The sequence below is a fragment of the Chenopodium album genome, chromosome 15, assembly GCF_948465745.1.
Source record: "Chenopodium album chromosome 15, dcCheAlbu1.1, whole genome shotgun sequence".
Classification (NCBI taxonomy): domain Eukaryota; kingdom Viridiplantae; phylum Streptophyta; class Magnoliopsida; order Caryophyllales; family Amaranthaceae; genus Chenopodium; species Chenopodium album.
In genome coordinates this window covers 34,617,289-34,637,557 of record NC_137848.1, presented here as the reverse complement: position 1 = coordinate 34,637,557, position 20,269 = coordinate 34,617,289, and the positions used below count along the sequence as shown (strand labels likewise).

The 20,269-nt window shown below is 31.9% G+C and overlaps 1 protein-coding gene across 1 annotated transcript; it reads right to left on the bottom strand.

The window, feature by feature from the left end:
* Positions 1 to 6,679: 6,679 nt before the first annotated feature.
* On the bottom strand, positions 6,680 to 18,360 carry LOC145581086 (uncharacterized). The gene is made up of 11 exons (XM_081638154.1): positions 18,324 to 18,360; positions 18,005 to 18,041; positions 17,735 to 17,909; positions 16,596 to 16,761; positions 10,063 to 10,260; positions 9,847 to 9,923; positions 8,975 to 9,040; positions 8,292 to 8,872; positions 7,874 to 8,193; positions 7,507 to 7,625; positions 6,680 to 6,884 (listed from the first exon to the last, which is right to left on the bottom strand). Exons 1-11 carry the CDS (start codon positions 18,358 to 18,360, stop codon positions 6,747 to 6,749), a joined length of 1,914 nt encoding a protein of 637 aa, XP_081494280.1. The 3' UTR covers positions 6,680 to 6,746.
* Between the last annotated feature and the right edge of the window lie 1,909 nt (positions 18,361 to 20,269).

Sequence of the window (20,269 nt, the reverse complement as noted above, 5' to 3'; positions counted from 1 at the left end):
TTATAACTGTTATGATTATTGTGATTATCATGTTGCTTGATATTATATTTATTGTTATTGCTTGATCACGTATTTTATGTATGTTTAAAGGGAATTTGTTCTTGTAATCACGCTTAGTAAGATAATTAATAATCTTGTTTAGGGCTAATATGATTATAATTCAAGTGATCGCCAATAATAGATTTATTTGTGCATTAATATTCAACCAACATAGATAAACAGGTTTAGGGTTAATCTATTGATTGCATGTTAGTCAGAAAGCACACATGAATACGAATAGAATAAAGTAGAGGCCTATTATTAGGGCATGTTCAATCTCTTTTAGGTTGGATTTGTACCTTTATCCCAGAACCCTATTTGGTTCTAGAGGTTGTGCATGCATCATCATAGAATAAACCACATTATTCAACCAACTTGACAAGGTTTACTTTGAAGAATGTCAAAGCCCACTTTGAAGAATGTTATATAATAAGTGGAAATATGTAAGGGGGAGGATTCGATACCAAACGAGACCACAAACCACATTACTCAACTAACTTGACAAGGATTACTTGTTTGTCGTAATACAACTACATACATAAACTGATAACTGATAGCATCAAATCTAAGACAAGATGACAAAGACCTAATTATTGTAGAAACAACTAAAGATAGACCAAAATAAACTAACATCCCCATATATAGTTATCCATATATAGAGTATACAATAATCAAAGAAGTTCACATTCTCCTTTTCGTGGATCCTTTAGATGATGCCTTTGACCCATGACCGATGTTAATGGGTTTTGTTGACTTTCGCTTCTTCTGTGAGACTAAAATGAATAGGCGTGTTAGTAAAAGAATTGGAACATGGTTGAGATCTTTCTTAGGCTCATATGTTACCTGGGTTTTTAAAGATACTAACGGCACCAAATCATCAAGTAATTTCAGCTTCGTAGCCTATATAATAAGGACACAACACACATTAAAATTGTAGATCACTATCAAATTGATAAGGTACATAATAAAAAAATTAGGTGTGAACAAAACATGTGATTGTTACCTTGACTCTTTTACCCAATGTCGTGTCCCTTTTACCTCATGTATCCTTGCCATTAATGTTGATTTCAATTTGTTTTCCCCTATTCATCTTGCCTTTGCTCTTTAGCTTTACTTTATTGTTCTTTTTTTCAACTGCTTGTTTCATTTTTGGGTTGCCATCGCTGCATCTTCCCGTGCTACCCCGTGTTGTAGTCTTCTTTGAGGTATTTGGTTTCTTGAAGCCCATCTCCGCTAGAGTCTTATTTCTTGAACCTCTCTCATAACTCCTTTTTTGGCCATATTCCTTCATCTATCGGGAATTTGAGCCAAATTGAATCGTTAGATCCCTCTTGTAATAACTTTAATGGGAATATACCTGTGCACCTAGCAGGATTATATTTCCTCGAATACTTAAATCTATCCTTCAACAAGTTGTCTGGACTCAGGAGAGATCCCAATAGGCTCCCAACTTCAGCTATTCAATGCATCTTCATATGAAGGCAATCAAGGGTTGCATGGACCACCATTGGCACCAATAAGAAGAAACAAACCTGATGAAGGAATGACCCCATCGACCTCCTCACAAGGATCACATTGGAATTTGAAGAGCCAGGTAGATTGGATGCTTAGGGGTGCTGAAGTTGGATTTTCTGTAGGGATAACCATATTTGTAGGGCCTATCCTTTACATCAAAAGATATAGGGAATGGTACTGCAAACATCTTCATAAACTGGTCATGAAAATTTTACGCAAGGAAGATAATAGTACAAGGAGAACGAAGAGGAGAAAGAGGAACCAACAAAGGCAGAGATGCTAGATCCATAATAAAGGATGAAACTATAAAAACAAATGGATGGTAAGTGTAGAAACCTAATTGTGTCTCCCCAAAACCAAACCCAGTGATGAGTACCTTTCACGTCATTTGATTATCGAACGAGGTGAAAGTGTGAAAAGTCTTGTGATGCGGTTATTTTAATAAAAATAACTCTTCTTTCTGTTTTCGAAAATGTACTTTATTTATGAAAATGTCCAGTCCAATTTGGTTTTGTCCATGATAAGGGTCTATTAATAGTGTAGTTGGATTGGGTTCGAAAAGAGTTTTCCAACGATATATTATAATCCCAATTCCGATGAATAATGAGGAAGTTATAGCCAAAATACTAAATTGGGCCTGAAATGGTTTAGTCGAGGGCCCATTAATTAATATTCCTCAAATTATTAAGATTTATTTTAATCCTCTAGAATAATCTAGAATTGAAGGTTGTTTTGAGTTCTAAGGAGATGAGGAATAATAATTATATCTTTTATGAAAATAAAGAATTCTATTTGGATTAAAACAAGTGTTTTTCAAAAGATTAAATCTGATTTTTAAAGATAAGTACGGACATTGTTAGTCGAATTTAAATATATTAAGGATTCCGTACAAGTTTTTAGAAAATACGTGAATCAGCGCGAAACGACAAAGCTGGCGCTGAACGACAAGCCTGTCACACAACGACAAATCTGTCGCATCGCGCTGGACTCTGTCGTTCTGCGACAGAGGCAGTTTTACTCCTAATGGGATTCGGTCTTTTCATATCGTTTTCGGGTTATTTTCTCTATAAATAGGGTCGTATTTCCCCGTTTTTAATCATCAACTATCATTCACAATTATCAACAATCATCTTTTTCTTCTCTCTAAAGTTAATAGATTTTCTTTCTCCCTCTTTCTAAGCTTTCCCTTTTCAAATAAAATACCACATTCACGAATTCTAGACACACCTAGCCAAGCTTGAAGTTGTCTTCGCCCTAGACATGAAAGGTTGATAATTTCTGAGGATTTGGTCCCAAATCCCTATTTCAATTAATTAATTGTTTGATTTAATATTTTCCTTGAAGTTACTAACGTGTGTATTATTTTGATAGAAAGAGATACGAGGCAACCAAGTAAATAATTTAATTGCTTTATTTCTTTAGAAATCATGTTCCTTATAGTATATCAATTCCTAGTATCATGTTTAGGTTGTTCCATTTTCTTCTATCATTTAGTATCATGTTAGGGATAAAGCTTTGATTTTTATTGTTTAGTGACATGCTAGGATTTGTTTTTTAATCTTGTTAGTATCATGCCTATGATCTTGCTAATATTATTATGCTTGATTGAGAATATGATGATGATGATTTGTTGTATCAATATCATGTTGCTTGATATTATACTATTGTTATTGCTTGATCACGCCCTCTTTTGCAGGATTAAAGGGAATTTGTACTAGTAATCACGCTTAATAAGATAATTAATAATCTTGTTTAGGCTAATGTGATTTTAATTCAAGTAATTGCCAATAATAGATTTGTTTGTGCTTTAATATTTAACCAACATAGATTAAACATGTTTAGGTTTAATATATTGATTGTATGTTAGTCAGACAGCCCACATGAATATGAGAAGAATAAAGTATAGGCCTATTATTAGGGCAGGTTCAATCTCTTTTAGGTTGGATTTGTACCTTCATCCCCGAATATCCAGTCATGGTTCCAGACCACTATGGAGTTAGCGATTTCATGGATCGTGAAGGAGTGTAACCTTCACCCTGTGACCGGTTTACAAGTTTCTAAAACTTATTGGCGACTCTTTTGCTCTAGCTTCCTTCCCTTTGGACGCCATCATGCTTAAGTGTATGATCACAGTAGGGCTCAAGTGTGGGATGCTTGAAATATTTCTTACAGTAAATATGGTTTTTTTGTTGATGTGCGAATTTTCAGTAATCTCCTTAATTAAATTTGCTTAAGATGTCTCTTGAACTAAAAAGTCATCATAATTACATACTCAACTAAATATAGCTAAGTGGGTAGCGATTTTAGAACTTGAACGTTACCCACTATCCCAACAATCACCCATGCTCAACTTAATTGGATTATCATATATTAAGGCTTTAATTATATTTCACGTGGTTTATTAATATAAATTTCAATACTGCAGTATGTCTATGTTTATTGGATAGTTTTTTTTTTTTATTGAATTTATTATACATTGTTTGTATTTTAGGTATTGCTAGTTTGCTACTTTGGATGACATAAATGCAATATGATGCCAAGAGATTTTACGTGGGTTAGTGAAATAATGAATTTTTGTATGTATGTATATAGTATAGTTTGTGAAATTCCAAGAGTTGTATTAGTATTATTGTATGATATATTACTAGTTTGTACAATTATTGTAAGAGTTGCATTGTGAGAATTGTAGGTTTTTTTATTTTTTTTTTTATTATTTTTTTTTTTGCCACTACTAATTATGGAATTTGTACTATCTTTTTATAATGGATCTGATGAAACCTTTTCTTATTATTTGAATAGCATGTTCAAGCCACGTCCTTAGAACTAACAAGCACCAAGAAACCATGGTCAACATCACTCAGTCTAGCCAACAATGCTAATTCCTCTCATGCATTGTACTGTGGTCTTATCTTCTTGTTAATTTAGCGACCAAGTAACGTCAAAACACTACAAGAAAATAACTTTTTCGTAGCGATTATTTTAACCTTTAGTATCGATTGTAATTGCAACAAAAAGCTTTCCCAACGAATGATCATTCGATACAATATCCCCCGTTGCCTTAGCCTTTAGTAGTGGTTTTCAATATCGTTGGGGTTGGCCTTAATAATCGATACGAAAAACTACATCCAATCGTGGTGATTATTGTAGCGATTACAATAATGTTGAACTCATTTTCTTCAAAAAAAAAAAAAAAAACATGCACGTGATCTTTATAAGATTCGAACATGCAACCTCAAACTCTTATAGTAAATGTTTCACCAATAAGCTATGATATATTTTATGTATTCTTTGTCAAACAATATTTATATATCTAGTGTTGAAAAGACTTTACTTATCGATTTTTGGGATTTAGTGGCGATTGTAAATGATACGATTTCTCAAAATTATATAAATGTGTAAATATAGTGTGGATAGATATTATTATGTTTTCCGTATCGATTTTATTTGGGAAAACCATGGCGATTGTAAAATAATACGACTTCCTTAATGATTTCACAAACATACTTGCATATTGTAGCGAATGTACAATCGCTACGAAATAATCGCTACGAAAAGACATTTTTCTTGTAGTGAAAATTCTAAAATAAATTTGTAATACTAAATTTAAGTCACCTTGAATCACACTTTTTTTTTCTTTTTCTTTTTTTTCTTTTTTTTTTTTTTTTTGAGGAAACCCTTGAATCACTTGATCAGCCTTACAAGACTACTTTAAATTGCATTATTTCTTTCACCTACTTGAATTTATTTTCAAAAAGTTAACATGACCTTTTTTGTCGTTTGTTGCTTCTGGTGGTGGTTGTTATTGTTTCCCCGGTGATAGTCAACGGCGTGGATGATGGTCGACAAACAAGAAGGCCAGAAGGGAGAGAGAAAAAGTTAAGCCCTCTTGATCATGCATGAACCTTATAGGCTTTATAAAAATCAGATTTGGGATATTTTTACCAAAAATCATTAATGCTGGAAATTGCTCCCTTTCCCTTGTTTTAAAATCATTAGGCTAGTGAAGGGGTTTACACTTATGTTCTTTCCAAAATCAAACTACTTTAATTAGAAACTCTTAAGTAAAACAGTTTTACCTCTTTTAAATAAAATGAAATACTTTAAATTCCTAACATATACTCCTTCCGTTTTTTTTTTTTTTTTTTTTTTTTTTTTTTGCATCACTTTGGCTTGCACAAAGTTTTAGGAGGGTAATATAATATTGTGAGTGAGTGAATAAGTTATTGTAATAAAAGTACGATAGGGGACTATGAAAGAGAAAGTATGTGAGAAACAATAGATATTTTTATTATTTAGTGGGGACCATGGAAGAGAGAGAAATGATAAAGTAAGTTGAGTGGGGTTTAAAGTAAGAGAGAGAAATGATAAAATATAGTATAAACTTACCAAATATAGAAGTGGTGCATTTAAAAAAAACACCCCAAAAAGGAAAATGATGCAAATAAAAAGAAACGGAAGGAGTATTTTATAAATACTTTTTTTCTTTTTTTTAAAGAAGTCCTAAAGGACACTAAATTTTATTAATTAAAGTCATACGGCATCTACAATTGACAATTAACGATAATGAAAACGAATTTAACAAAATCAAACAAGAATTAGTCGGGGAAGGGCTAAGAATCCAAATACATAAATATAATAATTCGGCACATTCTCGATTCATTGTCTCATACAACTTTTTTAGTGGATCCGTCGTCGCTTCGCAATTTTGTGAGAAAGTAAATTCTTGTGCTGATTCCGTAACCCGAATCCGAGTCATAATCAATCGTAGCCCGGCACAACCAAAGACCAAATTAAATACAAATAAAACCTTGTATTTAGAAGGAGTCTGAAAAACCTTGTCTTTTGAAGGAGATCGAAAAAACCTTGTCTTTCGAAGGAGATAAATCCTTTCTTTCGAGGAAGACATTGTTGTAACCTAAGAAACAAAAAGCTTAAAAGAAAATAAAGATTAGGGCTTTTCACCGATGAAATCCGATGGAAGCTCCTTCAAAATTGACAATAAAGGCTAGAGTTTAGGAGAGAGAAGAGAGAGAGGAGGTTAGGGTTTAACAAAAAATTACGAGTATATTTTATAAATACTTTAATTAATCTATAAAATGCAGAAAAATGTAGGGAAATACAAAGCATTCCTCGTGACTATATAGAAATTGATTTATATAGTAAAAATATCATCTTTTGTCCTTTGTCTCAATTTAGTGAAGTAGAGGCTCGTGTGTTGTTCCTTCCTCAATTGATTCTTCCAAAATCTTCGGTAAACCTTTATAATTTCTGTATATGCAATACACAACAAGTTGTATTGCCCCGAATATAAACCCTATGCCATTTGGTACCTGTACAAGGCCACAAGAATATAATACTTATTACTCCCTCTGTTTCAATATGATAGTCACATATGGAATCAATCTCATAAAATAAGAAAAGGAGAATATTTGGAATCTAACAATAAAGTAAAAAACAATTCATAAATAGTTTTGCCTTATTAATTTTTTTTGATTTTTTTTAGGAAAGCATTACCCATGATTGCATAAATCAAGGGAGTAATTATTTACTTAGAGTCATGTCATCAATTCACAATCAATTAATTTAACCAATCAGAACTTAATATGTATAAAATAGGAAATAAAAACTAAATTAAAAGTGGAATACGTTCAATATGGGTAGATTTTTTTTAAACGCCCAAAAAATGATATGGGACTAACAAATTGAAACGGAGGGAGTATTTGAATAAACTAAAAATAATCAACATTAATTTGATAGAAATAAATTCATCATTAATAATTTCAAAGTTTTTAAATTTATTGGAGTATGTCTAGAATCACTGTCACTCAAATTCGTCTAGGTCACATTCATGGTGTAATTTGAGCAATCATTAGGTATTAGTTAGCGAAATAGAGATAAATTTGCAACAGATAATTTGAAAATAAAATTTATAGAGATGGAAGTCTGATTTACCCCAAGGAAATAATCATGCACAAGAACAGCATAAATTGTCCAAACACCTCCGGTTAGAAAGAGAACAAATGATAAGCCAAAGGGCATGTACTCCACACTTTTGCTGTTATCACTGTATCCTGAAATAAAATGAGGATAGTATAATTAAAGTTTTTCAATTTCAAATTAAAATGACTGGAAATACTCTCATAGTCTCATATACTAGTTTTGTTACCACAAATACATTTTTAAAGATCATATTATTGCATAAATTAACCAAAGTTTACAAATTAAACTTCATGGTTTTTTCATGGTTTTTTTTTTTTTTTTTTTTTTTTTTTTTTTTTGAAGAAAGCTAGAGCATTCATATATTAATTAGAAAGATTACCTAAGAGTACATAGGGGGAAACCTCATCCGGAGAATGATGTTCCCAACATTGTTCAACGCCAACCGGAACTAACTTTGCAAGGTGATTAGCAACATAATTGCCATCCCTCTTAACATGCAACCAATCAACAAAAATAAAACTACTACTAGCAAAGATAATATCATGCGTAAGACTCATTGAGTTTTTACGCAACCTCGACACCATTGAGAGGGAATCAGATTCTAGCAAAACCTGTGACAAGCCAAAGTCTTTTGCTTTCTTCAAACCGTAGAGGGCAGCTTTGCATTCAGCCACTAATGGATCCCAACGAGCTCGCATTCAGCGCACAACAGCAAATAAAACAGTCCCATTGTTATCACGAGCAACCACCCCTAAACCCACCCAACCATCCACACAAAGAGAGGCATCAACATTTACCTTAGTAATCCTAGGAGGGGGGGATTCCAGACCACACAACCCGCAGCAAGGGAGGGGGAAGCAAGACCACCATAGATATTTTCAGAGTAGATGCCAAAATCTGCAACTAGCCTACGATGTCTGTCTAGGGTAATGTCATCCCTTTCAGCAACATTGTCAAAAACCCACTTGTTCCGGCGAAACCAAATGAACCAAGCAAGGAAAAGGCACCGTTGTCTAACATCATTGCTGAGTTGCTCATACCAGTTCACCATTATGGCACCAAAGGGCTCTGAACTACTCACCCTACATGCTTCCTCGCACCCACTCTTGATCCACATTCCTCGAATACTAGGGCAAAAAATGAGAGCATGAGAGATTGTCTCAGGTTCCAAACCACAACATGGGCAAAGAGGAATGTCAGTGAGATGCCTAGCATGTAAAACTCCTCGAGTAGGTAGGGAATTCGAGCAGCACTTCCAGAGGAAATGCCTAACTTTGGGAGTTGTCTTCGATTTCCAGAGATGCATCCAACAATGATCAAAAATTTTCAAATCATAAGACATTCCCAGAACATAAGCATAGCTTACCTCATACTCCCCCTTTTTCGACCACGCCCAAGTGATGCAATCATCAGGGAGTCTCTCACTTATAGGAAGAGCCAAGATTAAGATTTTATCTCGATCATTGAAATTTCACTCAACCTTGTCATAGTCCCACCGAAGCTCATCTTCCACAATTAAGTCATTGACTCTTATAATATCCGAATCCTGCTAGACAGATGTGGCAAAGAAACCCAAATCATCCTTGAGCCAAGGATCATGCCAAACATTAATTTGCTTACCATTTCCCGCCCTCCACAACATACCTTCCTTCACAAGAGCCTTTGAACTCCAAATGCTTCTCCACGAGAAGCTAGAATTCGGACCTAAAGCTGCCTCAAGAATCGATGAATGAGGATAATATTTTGCTTTTAGAAATTTACTGAGAAGAGAATCTTCATTAGTGATGAGTCTCCAAATTTGCTTACCAAGTAGTGCATCATTAAAGACCCCAAGGTTACGAAACCCCATGCCACCAAGCCATTTCGGTTGGCACAAGTAAACCTAACTCTTCCAATGCAATTTTCTCTCCTTAACATTTGAACCCCGCCAAAAGCGAGCCATCATCATGTGAATGTCATGAATTAGAGAAGCCGGAAACTTGTACACCCCCATTAAATAAGTGGGGATGGCTTGGCTAACCGACTTCAATAACACCTCCTTACCAGCTCTAGACAAAAGCTTCTCTTTCCACCCTTGAATCTTCTTCCAGATACGGCCCATTACGAAAGCAAAGACGGCCATTTTTTACCTTCCTACCACAGTAGGAAGACCAAGGTATTTCAAAAAATTTTCCACAACCGACATGCCGGGAATTGAACTGAGATTACTTTTTGACATGTTGTCAACCCCTTTGCTAAAAGAAACATCCGACTTCTCCAAATTGATTTTTTGCTCGCAAGTTGCTTCATATTTGTTGAGTATATCAACAATGACTAAACATTCCTGTCGGATAGCTCTAGTGAATAACAAACTGTCATTTGCAAAGAAAAGGTGAGTAATCTCTGGCCCTCCTCACTGGCACGAGCACCATGAATCACACCCTTACTAACTGCCAAATGTAACATTCTCGAAAGAACGTCAGCTACCAGAATGAAAAAAAAAGGGGATAAAGGGTCACCTTGCCGAAGGCCTCTAGACGGGATTAAGGTCTCAGAAGGTGAACCATTTATCAAGAAAGAATAACGGACCGATGTCACAAAAGCCATGACTGTATCCACCCAAGTAAGCCCCTGCAAAGCCAAGTTTAACAAGCAGTTTTCGCAGAAAAACCCATTCTACTCTATCATAGGCTTTACTCATATCAAGTTTCATAGCAATAGACCCCTTCTTTCCTCTCGATCTCTTCTTCATCGTATGAAACAATTTCAGGACAATCAAAGCATTATCTGTAATTAACCTTTTTGGGACAAAGGCACTCTGATTTTTAGTCACAATATCATGCAGCAAGGGTTTTAATCTATTAGCAATAGATTTGGAAGCAAGCTTGAAAATTACAAAGGGAGATGGGTCTATATTGAGTGATACTCTCTGGTTCTTTTATTTTTGGGATGAGGGCCACATTAGTTCTGTTGACTGAACCCGGAGAGATACTACCATCAATAATTTTATTCACAAAAGTAGTGACATCATTACCTACTACGTGCCAAAATTTCTGGTAGAATATAACATGAAGACCATCCGGACCTGGAGCTTTACATGGACACATCTGAGATAAGACCGAAAGAACCTCATCCTTTGAGTAAGGGCGGCAGAGAGCATTATTCATCCTTTCTGGGATAACTCCTTCTTGGGTATTTAGATCCCATATAAAGCTTGCAAACCAACGACTTAAATACAAACTAACACGAGAACCAATAATTTGTAGGATATATATTTTATACATTCTTCTCTAAATTTTATTTTAATTTCTTATTATTTACAACAAAAGGGTATTATTTGTGAGACATAAAAAATTCTATTCGGAGGCTTTTAGAAAAATTGCCGTACATGTTCTAATTAACAAAGAAAGCATTGAACTTTCTTGTAACAAACTTGGAGCGTCAACTTTCCTGAAAAAAAAATAAAATAAAATATTACCTCCGTCCCCAAATGATAGTCCCTTATGGGCAAAAATCACAAGAATTAAAAAACTTAAATAAAAGTAGTAAAATTACATTGGAAATATAAATTTACATTGGGTATGTAAAATAGTAGAGAGAGAAAGTAATAAAAGTACATTGAAAAACAAAATTTACATTGAAAAGTTAAATTTGCACAAATATTGTTGCAATTGGAGAGAATTTTGATAAAAAATTGATATTAATGGTACTTGAAAAAAGCAAATGGGACTATCAATTTGGGACTAAAAATAGGCCATAAGGGACTATCATTTGGGGACGGAGGGAGTAACTTGGAGTGTCAACTTATCTTAACATGACTTTTATTACTTTGATTGAGCTTGAACCCAAATTATACAAATTTAGTCTGATTAATCAAGACCATCTTTATTTTGTTCATGCGCTCGTATCTTAGGAACACATAGGCATAAAATCGCATTTATCCTACCAGGTTAGTTCTCACGCACGGTAATTTTTAAATTATTATTGTTATAACACAATAATTTGTTTCTATCGTTAGTATAACACAATAATTAGTATTAATTACAATATTAAAAATTGTCAAAAAGTAAAATAAGAACATGATAAATTTGACTTAAATATACTGTTACTTCAGTATAATATGTAAGAAAATCAAGAAACATAATGACCAAATTGAAAGGAAAGTATATACTCCTTCCGTGTTTTTTTAAGTGATACACTTTGACCGACACATAGTTTTAGGAGATTTTATTAACTTTAATAAAATAAGATGTTAGTGGGGTAGGTTGGAGGAGTGAGAAATGATAAAGTAAAAAAATGTGAGAGGAAGTGAGGACCATGAAAAGAGTGAGAAATGATAAACTAAGAGATAGTGGGGTAAAGATATATTATTAAAATGTAAGGAATTTCTAAAAGAGGAAGTGTGTCACTTAAAAAAAAACGGCCGTTTAAAGAAAGTGTGTCACTTAAAAAAACACGGAGGGAGTATTATATTATGTATATTAAATATTTTCTAAGAAGATTTACTAGACCAGAAATAATTTTGGCTGGAATATTTTTAGCCACAAGATGAAATGTGTCATATTTAATTTTGCCTTTAGTATATAGTTAAATTATAAACTACTTTCTTATTTGAAGAGATTTCAATAATTGTTTAATATATGTTCATTTTTAAAAAAAATAAAGATTGTGAAATATATAGAAGATTTATAGAAATATTTCAATTGATTATAAATGAAATAAATATGATTGTAAAACTTGAAAGAATATGTCATATGTGGGTTAGCACAAGTTTTCATATGTAGTTGGCCACACGGTGTGGTTGGGGTTACTTTGTCAATAAGGGGTTACTCGGTCATGGATTGTGTGGTTAGGGTTACTCGATTGGTCAGGGGTTACTTGGATGGCCAAGGGTTACTTGATTAGTGTTTTGATGTGTGTCAGCTTGCCGCAAGGTGTGGTTAGCCACACCAAAAGACAATGTAATTATAAATAGTTATCGTGAAGATTTTGTAAGAAAAACAAGGAAAGAGAAAACGCAAAAAATATTATCGCAATGTAATGACAAGTGTCATTTATTATTTACGTATAGTATAAGTTTATAGATACCATATATACTCCTTTATATTGATTGTATGATAAAAGTTTTCCTAAATTATAAGCATGCTCGGCAACTTACGGTCTACAAAATAAATTATTAGGGATTTGATTATTGCGTTGAATTTTGATATAAGGTGGAAAATCGAAAGCATAAGGCACGTTTTCCTTACCTTCAACAAGTTTAGAGGCGCACACAATGTGTGCATGACAATTCCCTCCAAATTTACTTATATAGTTATTTATACTTCTTACATAAAGTTATCTACTATACTTTACATATTTGCATATAAATGGCAGCATATTGACATAATCTATTACTATGTGTTTTTTATAATTAGTCCATATAAGAATCCAATTAAGGGATCGGCTATTACCGAAAACTTTTTTTTTTAAAAAAAAAAAAGAAGTCCTTGAATTTACTATTACACAAGCTTAAATATATTTGTTTGAAGCATTACACGGGCTAAAATAAATTTCATCGTATTAATATATCAATTAAATCATACACAATTGTAAAGTAAGCTCCATTGCATTTGTGATTAGTTGATGTAAGAATCCAATTAAAAACAATCAATTATTTGTTGTCTCTACAAAAAGATTGTATATTTTAGCAATGCATACAAGAGATATTTCATAGTGTTGGACATAGTCACTACATATTTTTATTATTATTATATTCAAAAAATTATCATCAATGGCAACATTTTATTTACTCTGATAAAAAGTATAATATTGGACCACGAAAGAGATAGCATGTATATGGAATAATTATTTTTAATCATTTACCATAAAGGATAGACAAATGATTAAATATCTTTGGTTGGGTAAGAACGAAATAATAAAATATGGTATAAATTAAAGTTGTCGAAAGTGATTTATTTATAAAATACACACTCACCTAGCTAGGTGAGTGGTGAATTTTTTTTAAAAAAAATGGACTTAGAATTTAGATAATATGGTTTTTTAACCAAATATCCCTCAATAATTCATCAATTCACTATATACCCATAAACTTTTCAAATTCACCATATACCCCTGAGTTTAGCAACAATGGCATTCAATACCCAAATGACTAACGGACGTCAACTCCTACTCATTAAGGGTTAAATGTGCCATATGGCATATTCTAATTGCTTCCTTTTTCAAAATTATTTTAATTAACTGAAAAAATAAAAATAAAAAAAAAACAAAAAAAACAAAAATTATAAATTATAAATTAAATTAAATTTTTTTTTAAAAAAAGCCCCAGCCAGCCTACCTCCCCATCAACCAACGCCGCTCAGCCCCTGCCCCCACACCGCCGACGCCGAGACTCCTTTCCCCCGAGGAGGGCCAACGCCGATACTCCCCTTGACGTCGCCCCTCCCCTTTCCCCCAAACACCACAGTATCACACCACCCTTCCAAAAAAACCATATAAATTCGAAATCACCAATAAAAAACCCCAATCACCCTCCACCACCCTAAAAACTTTAGCCGTTAGGGTTTCGGGGAAGGTTTTTTTTAAAGGATTTTGGACTTTTTAAGGGGGGTTTAACCGGTGGTTGTGTGGTGGTTAAAGCGTTGATGGCAGGGGAGCATCGACCCGCCGGTGCGAGGGAGGGAAGTCTCAAGGATGGAGGTGTGGGGGCGGGGGCAAGGGCTAGGCGGTGGTGGTGGGTGGGGAGGTAGGCCGACTATTTTTTATTCAATTTTTTAAAAAATCTAATTTTTTTTATATTTTTTAAATTTTTTTTAAATTTTTCATAATAAATCTATACTATATATTAAAAGGTGTTCCTAAGAACGTCGATGTGCCACGTAGTTCCTTTTTTGTTGCGCCACGTCATCTTATCAATATGTCGTGATGCCACGTCATCACTCAAACAATCCCACATCACCCAAGCAACTAAGATTATTGAATATACAAACATAAGGATAATGAGGATCAAACCCTCAAACTCTTATATATAATAACATGCAATAGCCATTTCACCATCTAAGCCAATTATCAAGTATGTTATTACTATATAAAAAAATTTATATAAGTGCAAACCACAAAGTTCAATTAAAATAAAATATACTAAAAATAAACCTCAATTTTAGTTTGACAATAATAATTACAATTTAAAAAAGCTTTCAAAATAATTTATCAATTGCACGTCTACAATAGTACTAACCCGGGGCAACACTTGGGCTACTCACTAGTTAAGTAAATTTGAAAAGAAACCAACCACATGATGCCACATTCATTAGTCATTTGGACATTTGGTGGAACTATTGTTAAACTTGGCGATTTATGGTGAATTCGAAAAGTTTCATGAATTAAATGGTGAATTAACGAATTACTCAGAGTTATTTGGTGAAAAATTCCTATATAATAATTACTTTCTTATACTAATTAATTTTTGTTAATTTAAACTATTAATTTATTGGAGGTAAATATTGCATTGATAAAAGTGTGTGTTACGAAATAAAGGTAATTTTATTTTACAATCTACTTAAATATAATGTTTGATCGTTGACACCCCTTCCTAAACAAGTTAAAGAAACACAATTTTGTGGCAAACCTGTAATTATATCAATTATTTTTTTTATTAAGATCGAATGGACTCCACATGTATTGTTATAATTACGAAAAATATCACGTTGAATGAGCAATTTTGTTGATTTATTTATGATTTCGCCACTTGATATACTAGATTTGTTTATAAGTTTATCAATGTGATAATAAAGTGGGGCTTCCTAAGACAAGTTAAGCCCCATGGTAAAGTTGTCAAAAATAGTTTATTTGCACAAGTAGACAAGTTGGCAATCATTTTTCTTTATTAAGCAAGTTGATGCATGCCTTAAATTGTTACATCCATTTTCCTATGATATTGATGGGTCAACTTGACTCTAACTCTAAAAACGTACAACTAGAACAACGTAAGTGGCTAAGGAGTAAAAAGATGGAGACCTATCTAATCTAATCCCATTCATATTCCAGTCACTACATCTTGTCATTATTAGTAAGTTGCAAGCAATTTGCCAATAATCGATTGGTTACATTGGTAGCCCCTTCCAATAATTGCAACATTATTAATCTTACCTCAATTATTGATGTTTTATGTCGTCAATATTATATCATAATCATGATTCAACGTAGGATATTGACGTAGAGCTAAAAAAAATCCTAAACAACGTATGTATCAGGAGGTATATATTGGACCATTTGGCCATGCATAATTCCATTTAAACCCAAAAAACCCACATCCAAGTTTAAACTTTAAAGGACTACCTTATACTCTAACACTTGGTGATTTATTTGTAAATTTGCATCCAACTTAAGTAGGAACAAAAAAGTGGGGAAAAATAAAATCTAGTCCGGGATATTTTTCTATTAGGTGTCAGTGTGTTACCAAATCAGATATCGAATACGTTTAGATTGTTAGCTGTTTAACTTGACTTTGTAGCAGGGAATTAGAATTAAAAGAAAAAGAAAAAAGTAGGAATTTGCCTTTCATTCGTTGGGTAATTAAAAGTTGAAACTGATTAATATTTTATAAACTAACGGATCGGTCTATCTAATCTCACCAAGTTGAAAAACTGTTTGGACCATTTAACACGACCCAAAAAAGGTCATGTCCTTAATAGTGAAAGATTAACTAACTTTGGCTACGATATGTGATTATATAATAATTAAACATGAGGTTTAATGAGTCAATCGCAATTTTATTTTTTTTTATTACTTTGTATTAAATTAATGATGGAAAAATTTAAACATAATGGTATTATGGATATAAAATTGTTTAACCAATTGATCAACAAAGTTTATATACTGTTACTCATGATTTAAAACATGTGCCTATTAGTTGGTGGGAGTTGAATTTTTTTTTGCAAATTAGTTGCGCATGACATAGTAATATACATCAATTAAGGTCCACAAAATTTGGACCAACTAATGAGAGCGGCTATGAATTGAATGGCCTACATATGATCAAGTGGAAAATAAAATTATCGAGAGAATAAAAGATGGAAAATTAATGCAAATGTTAAAAAGGATCAATATTTTTTGACATAAACTTACCAAAACAGCAAGAGGAGAAGCATACATAGCAACCATTGGGGTTAAACACAGCATCCCTACTACTTGGGCACGAAATCGATCGTCCACTCCGTAGTATGTTGCTAGAACCGCCCCGCCGAATATGTCTACGTTTAATATGATAGTAATAACGGCTGTTCTTGCCTGCAACAATCAACGTTATAAGTTCAATTCAGATTGGAATTTGTAGGGGAAACAAGATATATAATGCTCTATTTCACGTGCACACTTTGTAGGAAACCAAAATGTGAAAACATCTTTATATTATACTTCTTCTGCTTTTATTTACTTGCAACACACCACTTTGACACGCACTTTAAGAAAGACATTAGAGTAGTTAAATGAACAAATTAATTGACAAATTTTACCGCCGATAAGAAGTGATAAGTTGCTATAGTTTAATATAGCTTAACTCGTCTGTTTAACTTTTCTAACCACGTCCTAAAATAGCGTGTCTAAAAGATATTTCCTCCATTTTTTTTAATTGACATCGTTTGACTTTTACACTATTCACACAATACGCTTTGACTCGTTTTGTGGTTTATAGATTCGATAAAACATATTCATGTGGGATCTTATTTGAATCGTTTCAATATATATTTTGTTAATATCCATTTTTTATAATTTTACAATGTTGATAATTAAAGATATTAATCGTCAAAAACAAGCATTGGCAAGCGTGATAATAAAAAGATGTGAACTAAATAAAACAAGCTAACGAAGTATGTTGCAAATATACAAAAACAAAGAAAGTATATTTTTACCTATATATATGGCGTATGAAATATGGTCAAAGTATGAATATAAAAACGTTAATGTGATGGAATGAAAGTAATAGTAAAAAACAATTCACCATGCATATTGCAAGAATTAGTTGAGAGATTAGCCTAGCTAACTCCCATGACTAACTAACCAACCCTTTTGAAATATGAGCTCATTTCACAAATGTAAATAAGGAAAAGAAATTACATATTCTTCCTAGAAACACTCAAGTTTTAAGTGAAAATTGTACCGATGAGAAAATCAAATGTCTTTTTTAAACCAAAAAAATAAAAAATAAAATAATAAATAAAAAAAAATTATTCTGAAAGATTTAGGAAATAAAAGTAGTACATACTTTCTTTTTAGGTGGTGCATAATGGATGAAAAGGAGCACATAAATGGCTTCGAGGGCAGCTCCAAATCCATTGACAATGTAAGTCCATAAGCACGAGTTTAAGACTGTGCATATGTATGGTAGGCTTTCAAATTCTTCTGTTGATTTGTTCTTCACTATCCTATAAAACGTTGGTCTGCAAAAATACACAAAACATTGTTAATTACATTTACCAACGGTTATATATAAAAACTAATTTTATATGAATAAATAAATTATTAAAGAGCTTACACAGGAGAGACGTACTGCAAAACTGACAAAATAGATCCTAAAACAAAACGAAAATAAGAGAATAGTTCTGTTAAATGATTACATATCATTTTACACAAGTTTCTTGCAAATAAGAGAAAATGTTGCTTAGAGACATATCAATGTACTCATTCCAACAAACATTTAGGAAAAAAAGAAAAAAAGAGGGTTCTTCCACCATTTGTTTGATTCGAATAAGTTGTTACATGCATTTGATAGATGATAGCGTAATTTGAACTGGTAATGTGAGAAATAAATTAAGAGCAAGGAGGAAATAGAGTTTGTAGAGTTATGTTCTCACCTAGGCTCCCAAAGAGTGAAACTACCCAAGAATCCATTATTTGGGAGGAAATTTATTTGGGTTTAAGTTGAATGTTTTAAGGAAAAAAACAACACACATAAAAAAGTTTGTTGGTTTTAAAAGGGAAATTTGGATGAGGAAAAAGATGGTAGCCGCAAAAAAACAAAATAAAGAAACTTGAATATAGGAGTAAGTATGATGAAAAATAAATTTCAAGTAAAGAAATGAGGTTTTAAGAAATTTAACAGAAGGATACTTGCTGGAAATTTACAAAAATTTACGGATCACCTTTTTTATGGCTATTATAATTGCTTGTTTCAAGTAGACGGATGTCTTTTTTTAGTTTTTGTAATTTTTATTTAATGGCAATCATTTTCAAGTTTATTTGTTACTCCATATTATTTTATCTAATAAACGACTCTGTATTGTATTTTATATGGATAAGGTAAAAATTTAAAGTGCTATTCACTCCATCTTAGAAAAATAATATTCAATAATATAATTTTAATTTTATAAAAATAAGTATAGTTCAGCAAAAAAAAAACAATTTTAATTCAGTAAAAATCAATAATTTTAATGAAGAAATATATTGGAGAATCAGTAAAAATAATTTCAATTCAACAAAAATAATTTACCAAATTATTAGTGAAATATGGTAAAATCAAACACGAATTTTGGGATAAAGGGAGTAGGATTTAGTATTACATGAGAAATAATAAATAAATAATTATATATTAAAAGACACACCAGCAATAACACATGTCATCTCCTGGTGTGTCCTTATGGTTTTTTTTTTTTTTTTTTTGGAAAACAAATTATATTTGAGGAACAAATCTTTACACATATATAATAATGATTATTTATGGAGTAAAATAGAAGGTTTGATGCATCCTTCCAAAAAAAACATTTGTGAAATATGGAGTTTATTTCGGAAAGACATATTATATACTATGTTCATTACAACAAAATCATGTATATACATATATATATATATGTATGTATATATGTATATATATATATATATATATATATATATATATATATATATATATATATATATATATATATATATATATGTATATATATGTATATGTATATATATATGTATATGTATATGTATATGTATATATATATGTATATGTATATGTATATGTATATATATATATGTATATGTATATGTATATGTATATATATATATATATATGTATAATATACTTGAATATGCTTAATATGAAATAGAAGCTACAAATTTTCACAATGAAATGCGAATATCAAATCAACAAATGATACTTTTGTTATTTACTTAAATAATTTATGATTAAAATTCTAATCAATTAATAATCTATGTAGTATAATTAACTATGGGCACTTCAATAATACTTGACAAGAACGATACAGGTTGATTATTCTTAGTTTGATTTTTCTTACCATTTTTTTGTTGTTTTACAGCATTATTCAATTTATATGAATATAACATATGAAAGTTGAATATTTAATAAAATGTTAATTTAAAAATTAGTTATTGAAAATTACCGTGCATGGCACGGGACCTAACCTAGTTACATGATAAAATCGTGTATTGTAGTAATTGAAAGCTAGTTTTGCTTATCAAGTTCACTAGTGTAGTAAAATATGCAAACCTAGTCTCTAAGCATTTATCTTTTCCATTTTCTAATATGACCAGTTTTTGTCCCGTGCCATGCACGGTTTTATAATAATAAGATTTGTAAATCATAAAATTAAAGTCAATTAAAATAAAGTTAGCTTAAATGGAATGAGTTATACAACATTTTTTTTTTAGAATTTGAATCTACCGTTAAAACTATTTTGTTAGATAGATAATTTAATATATTTTTATAAATTATTGTAACTTTTTATTTTTTAAGAAAAAAAAAATTAGCGGGAATTCTTTTTTGTTGTAAATGGAACATGTGTACTTTAGGAAT